Source organism: Canis lupus, chromosome 16, assembly GCF_048164855.1.
Source record: "Canis lupus baileyi chromosome 16, mCanLup2.hap1, whole genome shotgun sequence".
Taxonomy (NCBI): domain Eukaryota; kingdom Metazoa; phylum Chordata; class Mammalia; order Carnivora; family Canidae; genus Canis; species Canis lupus.
This window is the reverse complement of record NC_132853.1, coordinates 41,799,441-41,816,986: the sequence shown is the minus strand read 5'-3', so window position 1 is coordinate 41,816,986 and position 17,546 is coordinate 41,799,441. Positions and strand designations below refer to the sequence as shown.

The 17,546-nt window shown below is 53.8% G+C and overlaps 1 protein-coding gene across 5 annotated transcripts in view; it reads left to right on the top strand.

Moving 5' to 3' along the window:
• The first annotated feature begins 7,671 nt into the window (after positions 1 to 7,671).
• MPP2 (MAGUK p55 scaffold protein 2) overlaps positions 7,672 to 17,546 on the top strand; it is a 28,422-nt gene continuing 18,547 nt past the window's right edge. Inside the window, exons 1-4 of one of the 5 annotated variants that reach the window (XM_072780775.1) lie at positions 7,672 to 7,786; positions 9,301 to 9,364; positions 10,505 to 10,568; positions 15,475 to 15,575. In XM_072780775.1, coding sequence (XP_072636876.1) covers positions 10,538 to 10,568; positions 15,475 to 15,575 — 132 coding nt within the window. In that variant the 5' untranslated portion in view covers positions 7,672 to 7,786; positions 9,301 to 9,364; positions 10,505 to 10,537. Of the gene's footprint in view, positions 7,787 to 8,081; positions 8,101 to 9,300; positions 9,365 to 10,504; positions 10,569 to 13,806; positions 13,963 to 15,474; positions 15,594 to 17,546 lie in introns of those variants that run through there. The other 4 variants (XM_072780773.1, XM_072780774.1, XM_072780776.1 and 1 more) reach the window with 4 other exon arrangements.

The window sequence follows — 17,546 nt, the reverse complement described above, 5'->3', positions numbered from 1 at the left end:
GTGTCTGCCTTTGGCTCAGGTCATTATCCTGGGGTCATGGGTTCGAGTACCTCATCAGGCTTCCTGCGGGGAGCCTGCTTCTCCCTCTGCCTATGTTTCTGCCTCTCTTTCTCTCTCTGTGTGTCTCATGAATAAATAAATAAAATCCTTTTAAAAAATCAAGATTACACTAAGCTGTGATGGATAACAGCAAAGGATCAGCTAGAAAGATTACCAATTGATTCTAGATGCTTATTTCTCTTAGTGCTGCTAATTTTATGCATTGTCTCAAATTAAGTCAAATTTAAATGCTATTTAAGTTCAGCAGTTTTTTTGAGTTATCATATTTTTGTAGATTGGAGAATAATTTATGGAAAATGAAGCAAGTTTCTTTACCAACAAAGCCTGCTAAGCGGAACTCTGCCATTTGCTTGCTGTGGGATCCTGGACAAGTCATTGAACTCCTCTGTCCTTTAGTGTCTTCTTCTATGAAATGCTAAATGAAAGCTAAAAATAGTACCTATGAAGTGAGGCGCGACATTTACTGAGGCCACACAACCTGGGGTGAAATTCCAGCTCCACCACTTAGCATCGTCACACTAAGGGGGCGAATTGCTTAATCTCTCTGTACTCCAGGGGTAATAGTATTCCGCACCTTGACCAGTTGTCATGAGGATCAAAAAAATATATTCAGACAGAGAGACTGGAACTGCGTGTGGCTGAGCTCACACATGGCAGCGCTAGTGTGGGTGATGGTTAGAACACAGAGTGGCAGCCCACATTGCTGGAGAAGGTTCTGAATTATGAATAAGCTGTTGGAAGATCAAAGAATGCAGATTACACAGTGGGGTGAACTGACCAAGCAAATGCTCCAGATACAGTGGAAAGAAAAGATCTACCCCATTTCTCCTAACTCCATATCATCCTTCCTCTTTCCCCAGGAAGAATGGAATAGGGTCCATTGGCCGGCTGGCTAAGGGAGTGAGAGGCTGGGGCACATCCACGCTGTCAGAGGAGAATTCTTGTGGCAGGCCTTCCCGTGACAGCTCAGGACAAGCAGGCTTTGCGCATCAGCTGTGACCCTGAAAGTAGTGACCTAGGAAGAGCATTGGACTGGAACACGAGGAGGCTTTGGGTTTGAGGGTTTGCCACTGTGTGTCCTGGAGCTGTATACCATGATTGCTAGGGTTTCTTTGAAATTCTACTTTACTATTAGATTCTCTGTGAGCCAGGTTTAGGGGAAGGGTAGAGAGAGGCAGAAGGAATAAAAAAAGGAAGCTCTTGGGGTGCCTGGGTGGCTCAGTCAGTTGGTTAAGCTTCCAACTCTTGATTTCAGCTCAGGTGGTGATCTCAGCATCATGAGATCCAGCCCCGCATCTGGCTTTGCGCTGGAGCTTGGTTGAGATTCTCTCTCTCCCTCTCCCTCTGTTACTCCTGACACCCTGCCACTTGTACTCTCTCTCTTTCTTTCTGAAAGGAAGAAAGAAATAATGAAAGAGAGAAAGAAAGAAAAAGAGAAAAGAAAGAAAAGGAAAGAAAAGGAAAGTAAAGGAAGAAAGAAAGGAAGGAAGGAAGGAAGGAAGGAAGGAAGGAAGGAAGAAAGGAGGAAAGAAAGAAAGAAGAAAGAAAGAGAAAGAAAGAAAGAAAGAAAGAAAGAAAGAAAGAAAGAAAGAAAGAAAGAGGTACTTGGCTGGCTCAATTGGTTAAGCATTTGCCTTTGGCTCAGGTCATGATTCCAGAGTCCTAGGACTGAGCCCCGCATCAGACTTCCTGCTCAGTGGGGAGTCTGTTTCTCCCTCTCTATCTCTCTCCCTCTGTGTGCTCTCTCTCTTTCTCTCAAATAAGTCAGGAAAGAAAGAAAGAAGGAAGGAAGAAAGGAAGGGAGGGAGGGAGAGAGGGAAGAAGGAAGGAAGGAAGGAAGGAAGGAAGGAAGGAAGGAAGGAAGGAAGGAAGGAAGGAAGGAAGGAAGGGAGGGAGGGAGGGAGGGAAGCTCTTTAGAGGGCCAGGAGGTCAGAAAGCAAGTTGACTGGATTCAGGTCTGTGGGCACAGAGAATAGGAGAGGAAGGACAACTAGGAGAATGGGAAGCCCTCCAGGAATCGGTGCCATGAGGTTGGAAGGAAGGGGAGGATGTGTGCATATGTGTGTGCGTGTGTGCATGTGTGCGTGTGTGCATAAGAGGGAGGCAACCACCACAGGAACTCAGGTTTATTCAGGCTGAGAAGCTGGCTGATAGGAGCTCACATTCCAAGAGTATCATTGGGTTGAAGATTCAGTTAGGGGAGAACAGAACTTCAGGACTCAAAGTCATGCACAGTCTTTGGAGAAAATCCATTTGGACTCTTGAATTATGGCAACTGAATTTTTGATCGCAAGGAATCAGGGATTGGAGGGTGCTAAGTCACTCTGGTCAAGCCCTCCTCCAAAGAACTAAGATCTTTAAATAAATAAGAGAGGAAGAAAGAGAGGACAAGGAACAGATTGGCAGTGGGCTGTGGAGGAGGGTTCAGGAAAGAAGATGGTCAACATGAGAAGGGCTGCGAGGGGCCCAGTGAGTCTTTCAAGGTGCTTGAGAGGTGTCCGCCTCCATCTCCTAACCCTAGTCCCAAAATCACAATGGGAGAAGCAGGTTGGGGCTACTGGGGTGGGTGCTCAGAATCCCACAGTGGCAGAAACCAGCACTCCCCTAGCTCACACACATGCATGCACATGTACAACAGGCACACACACATGCACACAGACCCATGCAGGCTATATGTGTAGACACGCGTGCATGGGCATAGATATAGCATGCCATTCTGTGCACCTGTACGTACATCCACATAGACACACAAATGATCACAAAGACACTAGTGTGCACATAGACACTGCCACCTGAGCACCTCCTTTTGCCAGCCTCAGTGCTCATCTTTGAGTGGGGCAGGGGATGTCCAAGAGGGGCATGTCCAGGGTGTTCCTGCCATGAGCACTCACCATGTCCCCCACTCCCCGCACCTCCAACATAGACACTGAGACCCGCCACACAGGACCCACACACTCTCAGTCTGCTGTGTCTCAGTCTGCTGGGTGTCAGGTGACCATGAGTCTTCCTGCACTCTGTACTGATGGCGGTGATGGGGGCAGCCCCTCCCCCAATGGCTCTAACCTGGAGAAGGGCAATGGTGGTTGTGGGAGGCAAAGATGATTGAACTTCTCGCCCTCTCAGGGCCCACCTGCTCCCCACAGTAGCACAGGGCAGGCAGCTGGAGGTTGAAAAGCCAAAGAGTGTAGAGCCCTGTGGGATGTGTAGAAGGTCCCCCACTCCACCCTCAGACACCTCAGAGAGGAGAGGTGTGCAGCATGGGCCCAGCACAGTTGAACCTCAGAGCAGAGGGCAGCAGAAGATTCTGGTGGGGAGGCTTGAATCTGAGCAGTTGGCGCCAAGCATGGCTGTTGAGGAGGGGGGAAGCTATTGCTGTGTGTGTGTGTGTGTGTGTGTGTGTGTGTGTGTGTGTGTATGTGTGTGTGAGGGACAGAGAATGGCTCTGGGACTGGGACCTCCCTGCATTCCTGGGAAGGGGACATGGCCTGGGTAACCGGGCTCCCTGCCATGGTTCACAAAGCAGTTTTATATGGGTCATCCCCTCCTGATTATACGGAGTCTGTAAAGTGGATATTACTCAACTCAGGCCAAAGGACTTGCCTGAAGTCACCCAGCAAGCTGCCCTAATGCTCTCCACAGCCTCTGTCCCTGTCCCTTCTGTCTCTGCTCCAACCCACTCTACAAGTGCTCCCTTGGCCCAGGGCACAGGGGGTGGGAGGCAGCATGGGGTGTGTGCGCGTGTGTGCATACGTGTAGGCACTCCCGCACACGCAGCCCTCTTCCAGGTCAGCAGTTCAAGTGGGGACACTCGTCCCTCCTTTTTTTCTGTCTCCAAACAACAACCCAAGAGCCTCACACAGTCCTCAGGGCATACATTCCCACCATCTAGAGCCTCCCTCCACTCTCTTCCCTTTGACCCCTCATCCTGGCCCTGTCCAGGGCCACAGGAGCAGTCCAAGGCATAATTGGCTTGTGAAGGTCTCCAGCAATGGATACTGGGTTATTGGGGTGGCTAGCAAGACTCTCTCCCACTCTTAGGGTCTGCATTGCCTTTTGCAAGCTCATCCTCACTCTGATGATGGGCTACCTATTCCTGGTCCCCTTATACGGTGTTCACAGCAAAGCCCTTGGCAACTTGGTGGGGGAGGGCAGTGGAAGAAAAAGACGATTAAAGTGCGTGTCACAGATAGGGCTGGGCAAGATGCCACTAATGGTTGTGTGGGCAGCGGGAAGAGGACATACTATCCATACCAGATACCTGGGGATCCAGCAGCCCTGGGGTGGACCCCTGCCTACCCCAGGAGGACCTGAGGTCAGTTATGGGCACACCAGATGTCCAGAGACAGAGACTAAACACCCACTACCTAGATGGCACCCGGCTAGAGCCTGTTCAACACAGACCCAAAGGGCAATTGCATTTATGGAGCACCTTCTGAGTGCCTTGCATTGTGGCAGTCACTGCCAAAGTGGAGGGAGTTATTCCCATTGTACAGATGAAAACATTGAGGCTCAGAGAGGTAATGTAACTGGCCTAGGACACACACATCACACACGCACATATACAGGCAGTGAGAGTTTCAAACTTTTTTTTTTTCTTTTTTTTTTCTATTGAGAGTTATAGCCACTAGGAAAAGTTTCCAGAACCAGACTGGCTGGTTGCAGGGCTCGGGGTTAGAGCTTGTGGGTGTAGACAGACTTGGGATAGCTGTTGGCGGCACCTGCTGGCCATTATCGCGTGTGCAACATGGCTTTATTCACCGCCAGATCTGCAGGGAAATTCAGAACAGCAGCTTTGAGTTTTATTTCTCTCCGTGTCCTGACTCCCAAAACCCTGGGATGAGCATCCACCAGAGGAAAACCTTAATTTTAGGGGAAGCAGAGACACTCTGCATCCTTGTGATCTGAGGAGGCAGAGAGGAAGACTGAGCTAATTACAGACCACAGAGGGAGAGGACGCTATCCCCCCTTCACCCCTCCCCTACTCTCCTACACTCCCACGCCCCCACAGGACGCGCAGCCTCGAACTGCCATGGGATGCATTTTGAACCCCTCCTACCTGCGTCCCTTCTCAGATACTCTATTTCCCATCAGTAGCACTCTCATTCCTTGGGGCCCACTTACTGCGCCTCTGTTAAGACATTCGCCTATACCACCAGAAAGTGCTTTTTGTGTCTGGCACTGGGCGTCTCCCCCACATCCACCCTAGACTGTGAGCTCCAGGAGATTAGAAGCTACTGAACCTGGCACCAAAGCTGGTATCTTAGTATTACTGAAGCTGGTACCTTGTCTGAAACAGAAGAGGAGCGTGGTACTCTGCATCAAGAAATTCTTCTCCCCACACCAGAGCCTCACCAGGCTCTTGGGAGAATCAAACAATTTATCGGCGGTAAGGTCCTGAAAAGATGTGAGGGGCTGGCATTCTGTAAGACCCTTTTGGAGAGATACTTGTTGAATGACTACAAGGGGATGTGTGTGGGGGAGGCAATTTGTAAGAATAAAAATTGGATTCTGGTGGGCCAGAATCTGGGATTCCATCTTGTCTTGGGGATCCTGAATGGAATTGAAGATTTGCTGTAGGTTGCTATGGCATAATAGTTGTCTGATTGAAAAGAGGTAATTCATATTTCAGAGGGATTCAAGACCCTTCCACTTCCCAACCAAATGCAATTAGCTGAGTGATTCTCAGCAATTAGCTGAGGTGAACAGGTGACAATGGAGGGTAGCCTTCATAATAGAAAGGAGACTTTTTTTCTGAGTTGGATTAGGAGGATCTTCCAGTTTGAGGGCTGAGGAGGTTGCAAACAGTGTGCTCCCCCAAGCCTTGGATTGGAAACAGAAACCTGCAATTCCATTCTCCACCATCTGGGGTCACTAACTTTCTTCTCCTCCCTCAGTAAGGGGAGAGAGCAGGGAAATGTCAGGCCTTTCAGCAGTTTGGTCTGGTTTTATGCTTTCACCTGTATTTATATGGCCAAATTTATGCCTTCCAGAACTCAGAGGTGAACTGAGTCTCTTGTGGTCTTTGGAATCCCTCAGTCCCCCGCTTCCTGGCTGGATTCCCAAATCAAACCCATTTCTGAGATTTCTAAGCAAATGTCAGGATGCAGTCCATTTCTCTCTCTCTTTCTTTCATTTTTAAACAGATTTTCTTTGGGGGATGCCTGGCTTTAGAGCATGCTACTCTTGGTCTCAGGGTCATGAGTTCAAGACCTCGTGTTGGGCATGGAGCCTACCTAAATATAATAAAAACAAATATTTTATTTTTAAGTAATCTCTACACCCAAAGTGGGACTCAATCTCACAACCCTGAGATCAAGAGCATCAGGCTTCACTGACTGAGCCAGCCAGGCACCAGGATCCATTCCTGGTTTTAGGAGCCTAGCTAGCAAGAAAGAGGAATAATCTCTGCATGTTCTGGAAGGCAATCAAAGGGGGTGGGGGACACTGAGGTCAGAGAAGTATTGCAGCTGGCCCCATATGCTAGGCTGTCTGAGCCGAAGGGTGGTCTCCAGGCTGACCCTTCGAGTATCCACACTGTCTTTCACAAGCAGGTCTGTGGTGGAGCTGGAGGAAGCTGGATGAAGGCAGACACTTAAGTGGGTTTAACACTACTTCTTGGGATCCCTGGGTGGTGCAGCGGTTTAGCCCCTGCCTTTGGCCCAGGGTGCGATCCTGGAGACCCAGGATCGAGTCCCATGTCGGGCTCCCGGTGCATGGAGCCTGCTTCTCCCTCTGCCTGTGTCTCTGCCCCTCTTTCTCTCTCTGTGTGTGTGTGTGACTATCATAAATAAATAAAAAAATAAAAAAACTAAAATCTTAAAAAAAAAAAAACAACACTACTTCTTGAAATGGAACTCTGAGGAAGGATAGCAAATTACTTCTTTCTGTATTCTGTAGACAGGGGTATGGACCAGCTCTCCCGTCTAGACTTAAAATAAGATCTGTGGATGCCTGGGTAGCTCAGTGGTTAAGCGTTTGCCTTGGCTTGGGTGGTGATCCTGGAGTCCTGGGATGGAGTCCCGCCTCGTGCTTGCCGGGAGCCTGCTTCTCCCTCTGCCTATATCTCTGCCTCTGTGTGTCTCTCATGAATAAATAAATAAAATCTTTTAAAAAAAGATCTGGAACTCCCTCTCAAAGACGTTTCCTCGTCTTTGCAAATTCTTCTAGAGAGCCGGAATCCAGCTATCCACCATCCGAGTCCTTGGAAGCTGCCGCTGAGTCTAAGACCCTGTGGGGATGGGTCTCTGGCGCCTTTGGGGATCTCCCTAAACTCCTCCTGTTCCTTTTCCCAATTGGGAAACAGGATAACGGGGGAAGGTGAAGCACGCCCGGAATTGAAAGGCGGCTCTAAGCTGAGAGAAGGGAGCGGCGCGATCTTTCACCATCGCCCTTTTAAGGGATCGCGGGGCGCCGAGGGCCGCTAGTGGGAACAAGTGCTGGCCCGTGCTGCCCCGAGTGGAAAGCGAGCGGGGGGATCTTGGGCTGTGCGGTTTCTTCCAAACCACCACCTCCCCGCCTGCCCTCCACCTGCACGGAAAGGCTACTTTCTCCGGCTTTTCCCGCGACAGCCAGAGCCCCCTCCCTTCCTCTGGGCTCCCCGTCTCCGCCCCCTCGCGCAGAGGAGGCCTCGCCGCTTTAAGAGCCGGGGTAGCGATTGACAAGCAATAAACGCGGAGCGCCGGGCTGCGCTGGAGCCGCACCGAGCCGGGGGCTGCCCGGGGCGCAGGTAAGCGCCCCCCGACTCCCGGGCCAGCGCCCACCCCCAGGGCCCTTGTTTCCTCTTCGTCCTGGCACAGCACCTGGGGGCCGGTTTCCTGGGTCGGGTCTCCCCGGGCCCCTTCGCTCAGCCTGGTCCCCTCCCTCTCGCCGCCGGCCTCCCTCCTTCCTCCCCGGCTCCTAGAGAGAAATCAGAGCCCGCTGCTCCTGGCTGCTGGCCCGCGCGGTTAGGGCTCCAAGCCGGCGAGCTGCGCGGGGCTCCGGGACCCGCGAGGCCTCTTCGGGGGCTGTGCGCATTCGGGGGACTCCGGGGCCCGGCATTACGTAAGAACCGCGCTGTTCGCGCTTCCGGGGTTGGGGGCGCGAGACAGAGGTTGCACGGGTCCCAGTGGCCCCCCGCGACCCCCTTGGGATGCCAACACCTTAACCTTCCCCGGGAGGGGTTCTTGGGAAGAGGGGAGCGCTGCTTCTTTCTCCTCCCTGGCTGTAGGGGGGGCGGGTCGTGGTCGGGGACTAGGGTTACGGTTTGGAGACCTGAGAGGGGATCGGTGCCAGGAGCGAGGAGCCGGGGTCAGAAAGTTAGGTCAACTAAGGGGTGGGGGCGGGGAGAGTGAGGACGGGAGCGGGGGGCATCCATTCAGTGACCTCATCCCCCGGTCTCCCGCGGGCGCGCTCGCAAAGAGCTTTCTTTGATGGCTCGCAACACGCCCCCCTTCCCCCAGGTCCTAGCGCGCAGCCAGTTAGGGCCCGGCTCGTGGGGCCGGGGGCTCTCCGATGGTGGGGTGCGTGCGGGTCCGCACGTCTCTAGACCCCGGTCCCTCAGTCTGTCTACCCCTCCCCTTGACCGGTCGGTCTTCAAAGCGCCTTTGTCAGACCTTTCTCTCCAACACCTCTTTGTATGCTTATTAGTGGAGGGGTGGGTGGGTGGGAGGTTGCAGGAAACCTCCCGCTTTCGCGCCGGGGCCGCATCACCTACGGACCCTGGGTGGTGTGGATAGTCTGGAGGTAGGGGTGAGAGGACATCCGAGGCCCAGGCCTTTGGAAGCCGAGGTGCCCGTTCCCAGAAGCCTGGGCCCCGGACCTTGGCCCACAGCCAGACTGGCTTGCCTGGCACTGCTGTTCTCATGTGGGCACAAGCCAGGCCCCGCCCTCCCAGAGGCTGGGGTGGGGGTGGGGAAGAGCTAGCCGATGCTGTGGGAACTGATTACCCAGAGAAAAACCCAGGCAGGCTGGGCAAGACTCCAGGGGACAGGATCCTCCCAGCCTCTTCTCACCTTCCAGTCTCTAAGGAAGGAGGATGTCTGGAGTCCCCTCTGCCAGTAACTGACTGTCAGGGAGAACAGCTCCAGGTTTCAGGTGGTCAGGACCTTGGATGAGGGAGGAGGGAAGGAATAGGGACAGCAGGGGGCGGCACAGGGGCACTGGCTGGCACAGTAGATCCTGGGCATTTCTCCCAGCCTGGGTGCTAGCCCGACAGGGGATGCCTTTCTTTTCCCTGAAAACTCCTTTCTTCCATGTCTTTAGGGGAAGATCCAGAAAGAAGGGGAGTCATCTTCAGACCTTTGGAATTTCTGCTACGTGAGCTCAGGTGACCAGCTCTGGCCTGAGGGTGGAAGGGATGGAACTAGAGAGGGTTTTATCAAAACCTGGTGATGGTCCCTCTGGGAAGAATCCTTTTTTTAGGGGGAGGTGAAGTTGTGGCTTCCTACCCCCAGGGCCCAGCAGGCATTCAGTCCTAAAGTGGGCACTGCCAGCTGCTTTCCTCTTCTCCCCCACCCCTGCTGTGAGCCACTGCCTCTTGTTGTCATGGCAACTGGGAATTAGGGTTTTCTCCTGCAGTAAGTGCCCAGGAAGGCAAAGGGAAGAAGGGTAGTGGGGTCTCCCCTGCACCCTCCCCTGGAGAATAGGGAGCACCCTGTTTCCTTGTCCCAGCTCTGGACTGAGAAGGGGCAAAGGGAGAAAGAGGAAGTCAGAGAGGCCTCGGGAAAGTATGACTTCATTTCTGTAGGCCAGCCAGATGAGTGTTTGTTGAGCATCTACAGTGGCTAGGTTTGGGATCCAGAAGCAAAATAAAACAGATGCAGTTCATGACTTCATGGAGCTTACAGTCTAAGAATGCCCATCTTTCCTGCTTTGACTCAAGTTCTGGACTCTTACCACCCCCAAAATAAATAAAGGACAAACAGCAGGCAGAAACACAATTTTTTAAAAAGAGTCATAAAACCGGGGATCCCTGGGTGGCTCAGCAGTTTAGCTCCTGCCTTTGGCCCAGGGTGTAGTCCCAGGATCGAGTTTCACATCGGGCTCCCTGCATGGAGCCTGCTTCTCCCTCTGCCTGTGTCTCTGCCTCTCTCTCTCTCTCTCTCTCTCTCTCTCTCTAGGTCTATCATAAATAAATAAATAAAATAAATAAATAAATAAATAAATAAATAAATCTTAAAAAAAAGATATATACCTTAAAAAATAATAAAAGAGTCATAAAACCTGGATTTTCGATGTAGCTCCCTTTATTAGCTCTGTGACCTTGAGCAAAGCAATTAACCTCTCTGATCCTCCAGCTCCTCCTCCTTGGAGAAATGGGCATGGAATACCTGCTCTTCCTGCTTCCCAGGACTGTGCATCATGCAGTCTCTGGGGAGTGCCCTGATCCTGAGGGGAGGCCCTTCCTAATTCCTTCTGCATTGCCTTGCCGTTGTGCTTTCTCATTCTTTTCTCTCCCTTTCTCCAGGAGAGACATTTCAGAGCCCTTGCAGACCTCACCATGCCAGTTGCTGCCACCAACTCTGAGTCTGGTAAGAAGGGGCTGAGGATGTCCGTTTGTATCAGTAGCTTGGAGAGTGCTGGGCAGGGACTTAAGGGGGGGATAGTAGCAATTCAGACATGGCTGCTCCATCCTGCCACTCAGCCTTTCCTTCGAGCAGCTTCTATGGCCTGGCTGCACCTGTTCCAGGTTGGGGCTGGAGATATAGCACAACTCACCTCCATGGAGGACAGGGGCATGCAATGCCCCAGAGATGATCCACAGTATTGCTGGGGGGTGGGGGTGGGCAGTGGCCTGGGGCCAGGCTGGTTGGTGAGATGGCCCTTAGGACCTGGCCTTTGGAAGATGGCTTGGGGGTGGAAGGATTGTAGTAGAATAGCCTGGGGCTGAGAAGTCCACCATGCTGTGCCCACCAGATGGGTGGAGGAAAGCAACATGTTTGGGAGATGGGGGTGGTGTGCTCCCTGGGGTGCAAGAAGCTGTATTCGGAGAATGCTAGTTCAGGAAGCCTGGATTTGCTTCTGTGGTAGGTCTTAGGCAAGGAGCAGGTCACCCAGATGAGCTAGGAAGTCTCAGGACCAAATTACTTAACTCTTTGGAACCTGTGTTTCCTCTTCTATAAAGAGGTGGATATGAAACTCTAAGTCTATGATGGGGAAAGGATATTCCTATAATTGGAGTATTAACAGTTACTGTGCTGTGCAGCTGGGTTATTAACTCAATTAGCCTGTGACCTTGAGTCCTTTTTAGGACCTAGGTATTCCCATTTGTAAGGTAAGATGATTGGACAAGAGAAGTGTTCTTAACTTTTCTTGGTCCTGGATCCCCTTTTGAGAATCTGATAGAGCTGTGGGTCCTCACCATAGACAAATGCTTCTGTGCTCAAAATCTGCATTCCACTCTGGGGGTTCATGGGCCCTGGTGTGCATTTGGGGACTTTCTTGGTGAAGTTAGGAGCTAGGAGCCCTAATGCTGCGATCCACTCTGGTTGAGCTCTGAATCGTCTGACATTGCCCTGCCTGGATGCTTCCTGCCCGTGTGTGGCCCCTTCCTGTGCTCTGGGCACTGCTGCTGCCTCTGCAAGATGCTCCAGGTCTGCCAATTTAGTTAGAATGACTCTCCTGTCTGAGAAAGTGAACCAGGAAAGTGAAAGCTACTCTAAGTGGGCCAGACCCTACACTGTGACACCCTCATCCCCCAAGAAAGGCCTTTTCTCCATGTAGTAGAGGAACTGTAGTAATGTCCCCCAGCTTTGATGGCCTTAGAGGGCTCAGCATCCCCATCTTGTGTCCAGCCTGCTGACTCCCTGGGCTCTTCTGCTGTTCCAGTCTGCCTGGGCCCCACTGTAAGCTGCTTAGGGGTTAATTAAACCCATCTCTGAGCCTCTGATTAAGGGCCTCTCAATCTGGGGCTATCCAGTAAACCCATTAATAGTGCCTGGCAGGGGTGTAGAGGGAAGAGAATTTGACTTCTCTGCTGCAGGCCACTTGATGGGTGCAGTGGGGATCAGGCAGGGAGTGGAGGCCAGGAACAAGGGTATAGGCCTGCTTCCTCTGAGGACTCCTGGGGCCCCTGATCTCCTGGGTGTTACGCCATGGCTACTTCTGCCTTCTTGCATCCAAAGGAAGGAGGACAGGAACAAGCAGCTTAACCTCTTGGATCCTGAGTTTCCTCTTTTATAAAGGGATGATGTGTGACCCAAAGGCTATGAGTCTCTTGGCCCTTCCTGCAGGTGGCCCTCTCTGCCCACCCTAGTCTAGATTGGCTCTTAGCCTCAGAAATCTAATGATGGGTCTGCTGCTTCTCATTTGGTGGCCATTTCGGCTTCCTACAGGCCAGACAGCTGTGCTACCGCCTCTGGGGTCAGGGTCACCCTCCCTCTCCCCACTCCCTTCCCGGGGAGATTCCAGCTTTGGGATCTGCAGAGTAAAAGCTAACAATTCCCTTCCCTATGGATCAACACGAACCTCCACATTGTGGAGGGGAGATGGTGTGAATGTATTCTTGCAGAGACCCAACTTTACTTCTAGTAAGTCGAGGGCCCCTTTCCTGAGGGTTGGGGATGAGTTGGGAAATATGTGGGCTATGGCATCAGCAAGTTCAGAGAACTTGCCTCTTGAGTCTCCAGACCTATAGCTCTACACTCTCTTCCCTCTTTACTCCACTTCCTCTTTTCTTGGAATCAAGGCTGGGATGTGGACTGTTTTGAGGTGGAGCTGTCCCTTTAAATTTCTCTTGCATCCCAGGGTTAATGTCCTGGTGTGTAATCCCTCCTGCTGCCATGGCAACCAGGGGTGCGTTCCGACCTGGTGCCACTCCTCTGGGAATGGCTGTCTGGTGGCAGCAGCAGCTGGCGTTGTCCTCATGGGTACAGGGTATCAGAGGAATGGAGACACTGGGTTGGGCTAACTGCCAAGTCCTTTGCTCCTGCCCACCCATGTCCCTGCTGCGAGAATGCACCTATACATTTTCCCTTCCAAGATGCCCGACCTGCCCACCGGGCAAGGTCCCTAACCTAAGGGGAGGAGCTAAGGAGAGGTGGGGAGGGGAGGGGCGGCTGCTGAGATGTGGGGTCAGACTGTGAGGCACCCCCTCCCAGCCCAGGGGGGTGTCCCTCCCTACCCCTCCTTTTCCTCCCTGCCCGCCCATCTCGGCTCCCCATGGCTAGCAGTTAGGGGGAGGCATTTGGGGCTTGAGGTATTTGCCCCAGGCCACAGGGGTGTCCCAGCTCCGGACAGAGCACAGAGAGTCATTCTTGGGCGCTTCCTTTGATCCTGAGGGGGGTCATCGTAAAGGAAACGGGGCCTGGAGAAGGAACATAGAGTGGAGGTCTGCGGGCAAGAGGAGGAAGTGGCACGTGTGTATTAGAGGAGAGGCTTCCAGAAGAGGGGGGCGGGAACAAGCTGGGGCCAAATCCCCACCCCGCCCCGGTTTCCCCCAGCGGGGCTGTGAGAGGAGGGTCTCTGAGCACCCGCCGCGGTTCCGAAGGGGCAGCAGAGTTACCCCCCTGCTCCACAAGCCTCCCCTCAGCCGCCCCTCCTCACTCCCGCTGGTGCCAACACGGGGTGCGGTGGGGTCGGGGACCGGGCGCCGCGAGGACCGGGACTCTCCCACCGCCCCACTCTCAGCCCTTGTACCGCCCCCTCCCCACCCCGCGGCGCCCGGCGGGGCTCTGGCCAATCAGCGAGGCGGTCAGGGAGACCGAGCCTTGCTATTGGCTGATCCTGCAGAGGGCGCTCCCCGAGTCCCGCCTCCTCGAGCGCTGCCCCCCGCGGGCTGGGGCGGCTGCGACCGCTGCGTGGAGGCTACTCCGGGAGCCCCCGAGCCGGGGGTGGGGGCAGCCATGGCGGGCAGCCCGGGCAGCGAGGCCTCCTTGGAGGGTGTATCCCTGGGCTCTTCGGAGGAGGCCGATCTCCGGAGGGAAGGTAGGGAAAGGCGGGGCGGGGAGGCTGGGGGGAAGCTGGCCCCTTCATCCGTCCTCCTACCTCGGGGTTTGGGCGTCCGGAGAGGGTGCCCTGGGAGCCGGCCTGGGCAGAGGGCATTGACGCCCCCGGCTCTGTCCTCCTTCAGGGCTGACAGGTTCGTGAGTCTGCAGGTGAGGATGGCTGGGGAGGGTGGATCCTAGACACCCTGGCGGAGTGGGAAGGGTCCCTGCGCTGGCTTCTTTCCGAGGCCATTAAGGGCCTTGCAGGTGTCTGATCAATACCAAACCCAGGCCTGGGCAGGAGGGGTCTAGAGGGTGGGTTTGATGTTGTTTCTGGAGAAGGTGGAGAGGAGGAGGAGGGGAAGAGAGGGTCCCTGAGCCATGTCTGCCTCTCTAGTTTCAATGGCCCCTCTTCCCCATTCCTATTCCTCCCTGGAGGAGGGGGTTCTGACAAGAGTGGTGAGAGGGAACCAGGGACTGTATCCATCCCACCACCCTCCACGGCTTGAGTGCTGTTATGTAGATACAGGCGTGGGTGGCTGGGTGGCAGAGTAATGATAACCCCTGCCCATCTCTGCCCCCAGCTGGGCACACTCTGCTCCTCCCTTCCTCCCTGTAGAACCTGCCACAGCCAGGAGCTCCCACCTCCGTGGGTGCTCCATGGGTAAAAACAACCCCTACCTCAGATCTCAGCAGCCATTGCGGTGGCCCAGTGTCAGGTGATCTCATGTACTTGGTTGTGTCCCATGGCTGGCTGAGGGTTTGCTGATCCCTGGGTTGACTTAGACTAACGTCTGACCTTTGGTGCCCACAGTACTCCAGGGTGCCTATCTCCCCAGCTCCTGTCAATATTCTGGGCCGCAATTTTGGCTTCCTATGATCTATATTAACTTCTCAATGATAATGGGTCAGTCTCTGTCAGAGCTGAAGGGCCTGTAGACACTATCCAGTTCCACCCACCCATTTTACAGGAGGGAAAGACTGAGGCCATTGGGGAACCCTGACTTTTGAAAAATCACACAGGATTAGTCATGCTTTTTACTGTCATAGGCTGTAGCCTCCTTCATGGCCGCTTGCTTGACTCTGGGCCTATACTCAGGTACACGCTCCAAGTACTGTCTCTCATATCCCTTAGCCCTTTAGATGCAGGGGGCTGAATCCTGAGACTTCCGCCCATCCAGAGGTTGCTTGAGGCATCTATGGTTCTCTGGCTCAGGGTAGAACCTAGAAACTGACAACTGCTCCCCACCTCGGAGTCCATTTCCTGCTTCCTAGAGCCTCCCACCTGCCCAGGCATTACCTAGGGCCTAGAGAATAGGCCAAGGAAACTGCCCTCCTCCTTCACCCCTAGACCAGGGGCCTGGAGTGCCTGTGCTGCACACGGGGGGCAGTGCTGCAGGAGAGGGACTGTCTTCTGTGGGACACAGGGTAGGAAAATGGGGTTGCTATGTTGTGTTTTGGTCTCCTGTGCCCAGCTGGTACCTGTGTCTCACTGCCTGCCCCTTCTCCCCAGCCATGCAGCAAGTTCTGGACAACCTGGGATCCCTCCCCAATGCTACAGGAGCTGCAGAACTGGACCTGATCTTCCTTCGAGGCATTATGGAAAGTCCCATAGTAAGATCCCTGGCCAAGGTATAGTGTTCCAGGGAGGTGGGCATAAGGGCACTGTGCCTAGGGAGTTTATGGGGTGTTGGCCATAGGGTGCCTGGAAGTGGGGCAGGTGGCACAGAAGACCTGTAGAAGGGCTCTCCATGAATATCCATGCCCAGGTGATGAATGTGTGTGACTGCAGGTGGCGGGCTGTCCCATGCCTGGCTGGTGAGAGTGTGGACATGCCCCTGTGGATGGGTGTGCCTGCCAGCTTGTGAAGGGTGTTACTGGTGAGGGGTGGGCATGCCTGTGCATTGGAATCTCTAATACACAGTTTGTCCTGCCTGTCCTTCTACCTTTGGGCATTTTGTGCAGATGTCTTTTTAAGATCACCTGCCACGCATCAGGTGGGGGAGAAACTCACAAGAGAAAGTTATGAAACAATTTGGTAATGGCCATGATAGAGGCAGATGCAGTAGGCATTTTGGGAATATAAAGGCCAGATGCCTAACCTGGCCTGGGGTAGCCAGGAAAGGCTTCCTGGAAGAAGGGCTACTTGAGCTGAATCTGGAATACTGAGGAGGAGGGGGAGGGCATTTGGGGCCAAAGGAAGAACTTGAGCAGAAACAGAGGTGAGAAAGAGCCAGAAGTATGTGGAGGACTGTAAATGTTGGTGTGAGGCTGGAGCTTCAGGTATGAGATAGAGAATGTAAGCTGCAGAGATGCTGACAGGGTGTGGAGGGAACTGGGGGCTGTGCTGAGGGCTTGGGGCTCATCCTGTGATGTCCTGTGAATGACATGGAGCCTCTTGTGGGTTTTAAGCAGGGGTGTGATGATACAGTGTTTTAGGAGCATCCCTCTGGCAGCACATGGAGGATGGTTGGAGGGTCATGGCTGGAGCTGGAAAGACCAGAGTTAGGGATGACTCTGAACTAGACCAGTGGCAACAGGAGGGGAGGATGAAAGAAGTATTTAGGAAGTGAATTGGCAGTGTTTGGGGTTTGGGTGTGGAAGGTGAAGGATGGGGGTAGCAAGGCACCCAGGATTCAGCACAGGGGAAGTAAAAGGCTGGTGCCACCCCGGGCTCAGAGGTGGGGTTGGGGGAGTAAGGGTGGGGTAGAAAGTTGCCCCCTCCCCTGGGATGGAGGCAACAGAGTTGTAGGGAATCATGTCTACTTGCTCAGATTTTTCCAGAGAAGGGGGCAGTTGTCTGCTGGAAATTGGGGATCAAGGTTGAGCAGGACCATTTGGAAATGAAGATTCAATTAATTGCTGAAAGGAGAGGAGAGGGACCCCACCAAAGCCAGGGAGCAGGATTGACAGGGTCCCAGATGGTCCGTGGCAGGTGTGTGACTTTCTGGGGTGGGGTGATTCAGTCCCTGGATGTTGGGAGTAAAGGAAGTGGCTTTGGGTCAAGACTTATGCTGGGTGTGGGCTGTGGAGGCTGAGATGCAGGGGAAGGTGTGACAGAGACAGGGGAGAGGGAGCAGCTCAGAGCATCACCTCTGGGGCACAGGGTGGGGGGGTTGGGGGGTGTCAGGAGAAGACAGAGAGGCAGGGCGAAAATGGAAGTGAAGGCCTGGGGGCTCCCTGAGGTCACAGAATGTCTGGGGAGAGAGTGGATAGCTGGAAGAGAAGTCAGAGGTCAGAGAGAGGGAGGTGGGAGGTTTCCAAGGAGGACAGCTCTGGGGCGGGGGTGATGTGACAGTTTAGGGTGTGGCTGTAGTGGACTGGGAGGTCAGTGATGTTAAGGAGGCCCAGAAATGGTAGGTTTGCATGTGGGATGGTGTTGGACCTAGGGTACAGTGGGCATTGGGGTGGGAGAAGACTGAGGCGGGGCCCAGGGTCCCAGGGAATGGTGGTGGGGTGACCAGGAAGTTGGTGGTGACGGTGATGAGGCAGTGGGAGAGGGTGGTACAGCCAGGTGGCAGCTTTTCCACAGGGTAGGGATGGGGACTGGGTCACAGGACAGCTGTGGCTGGCTCTGTCATAGAG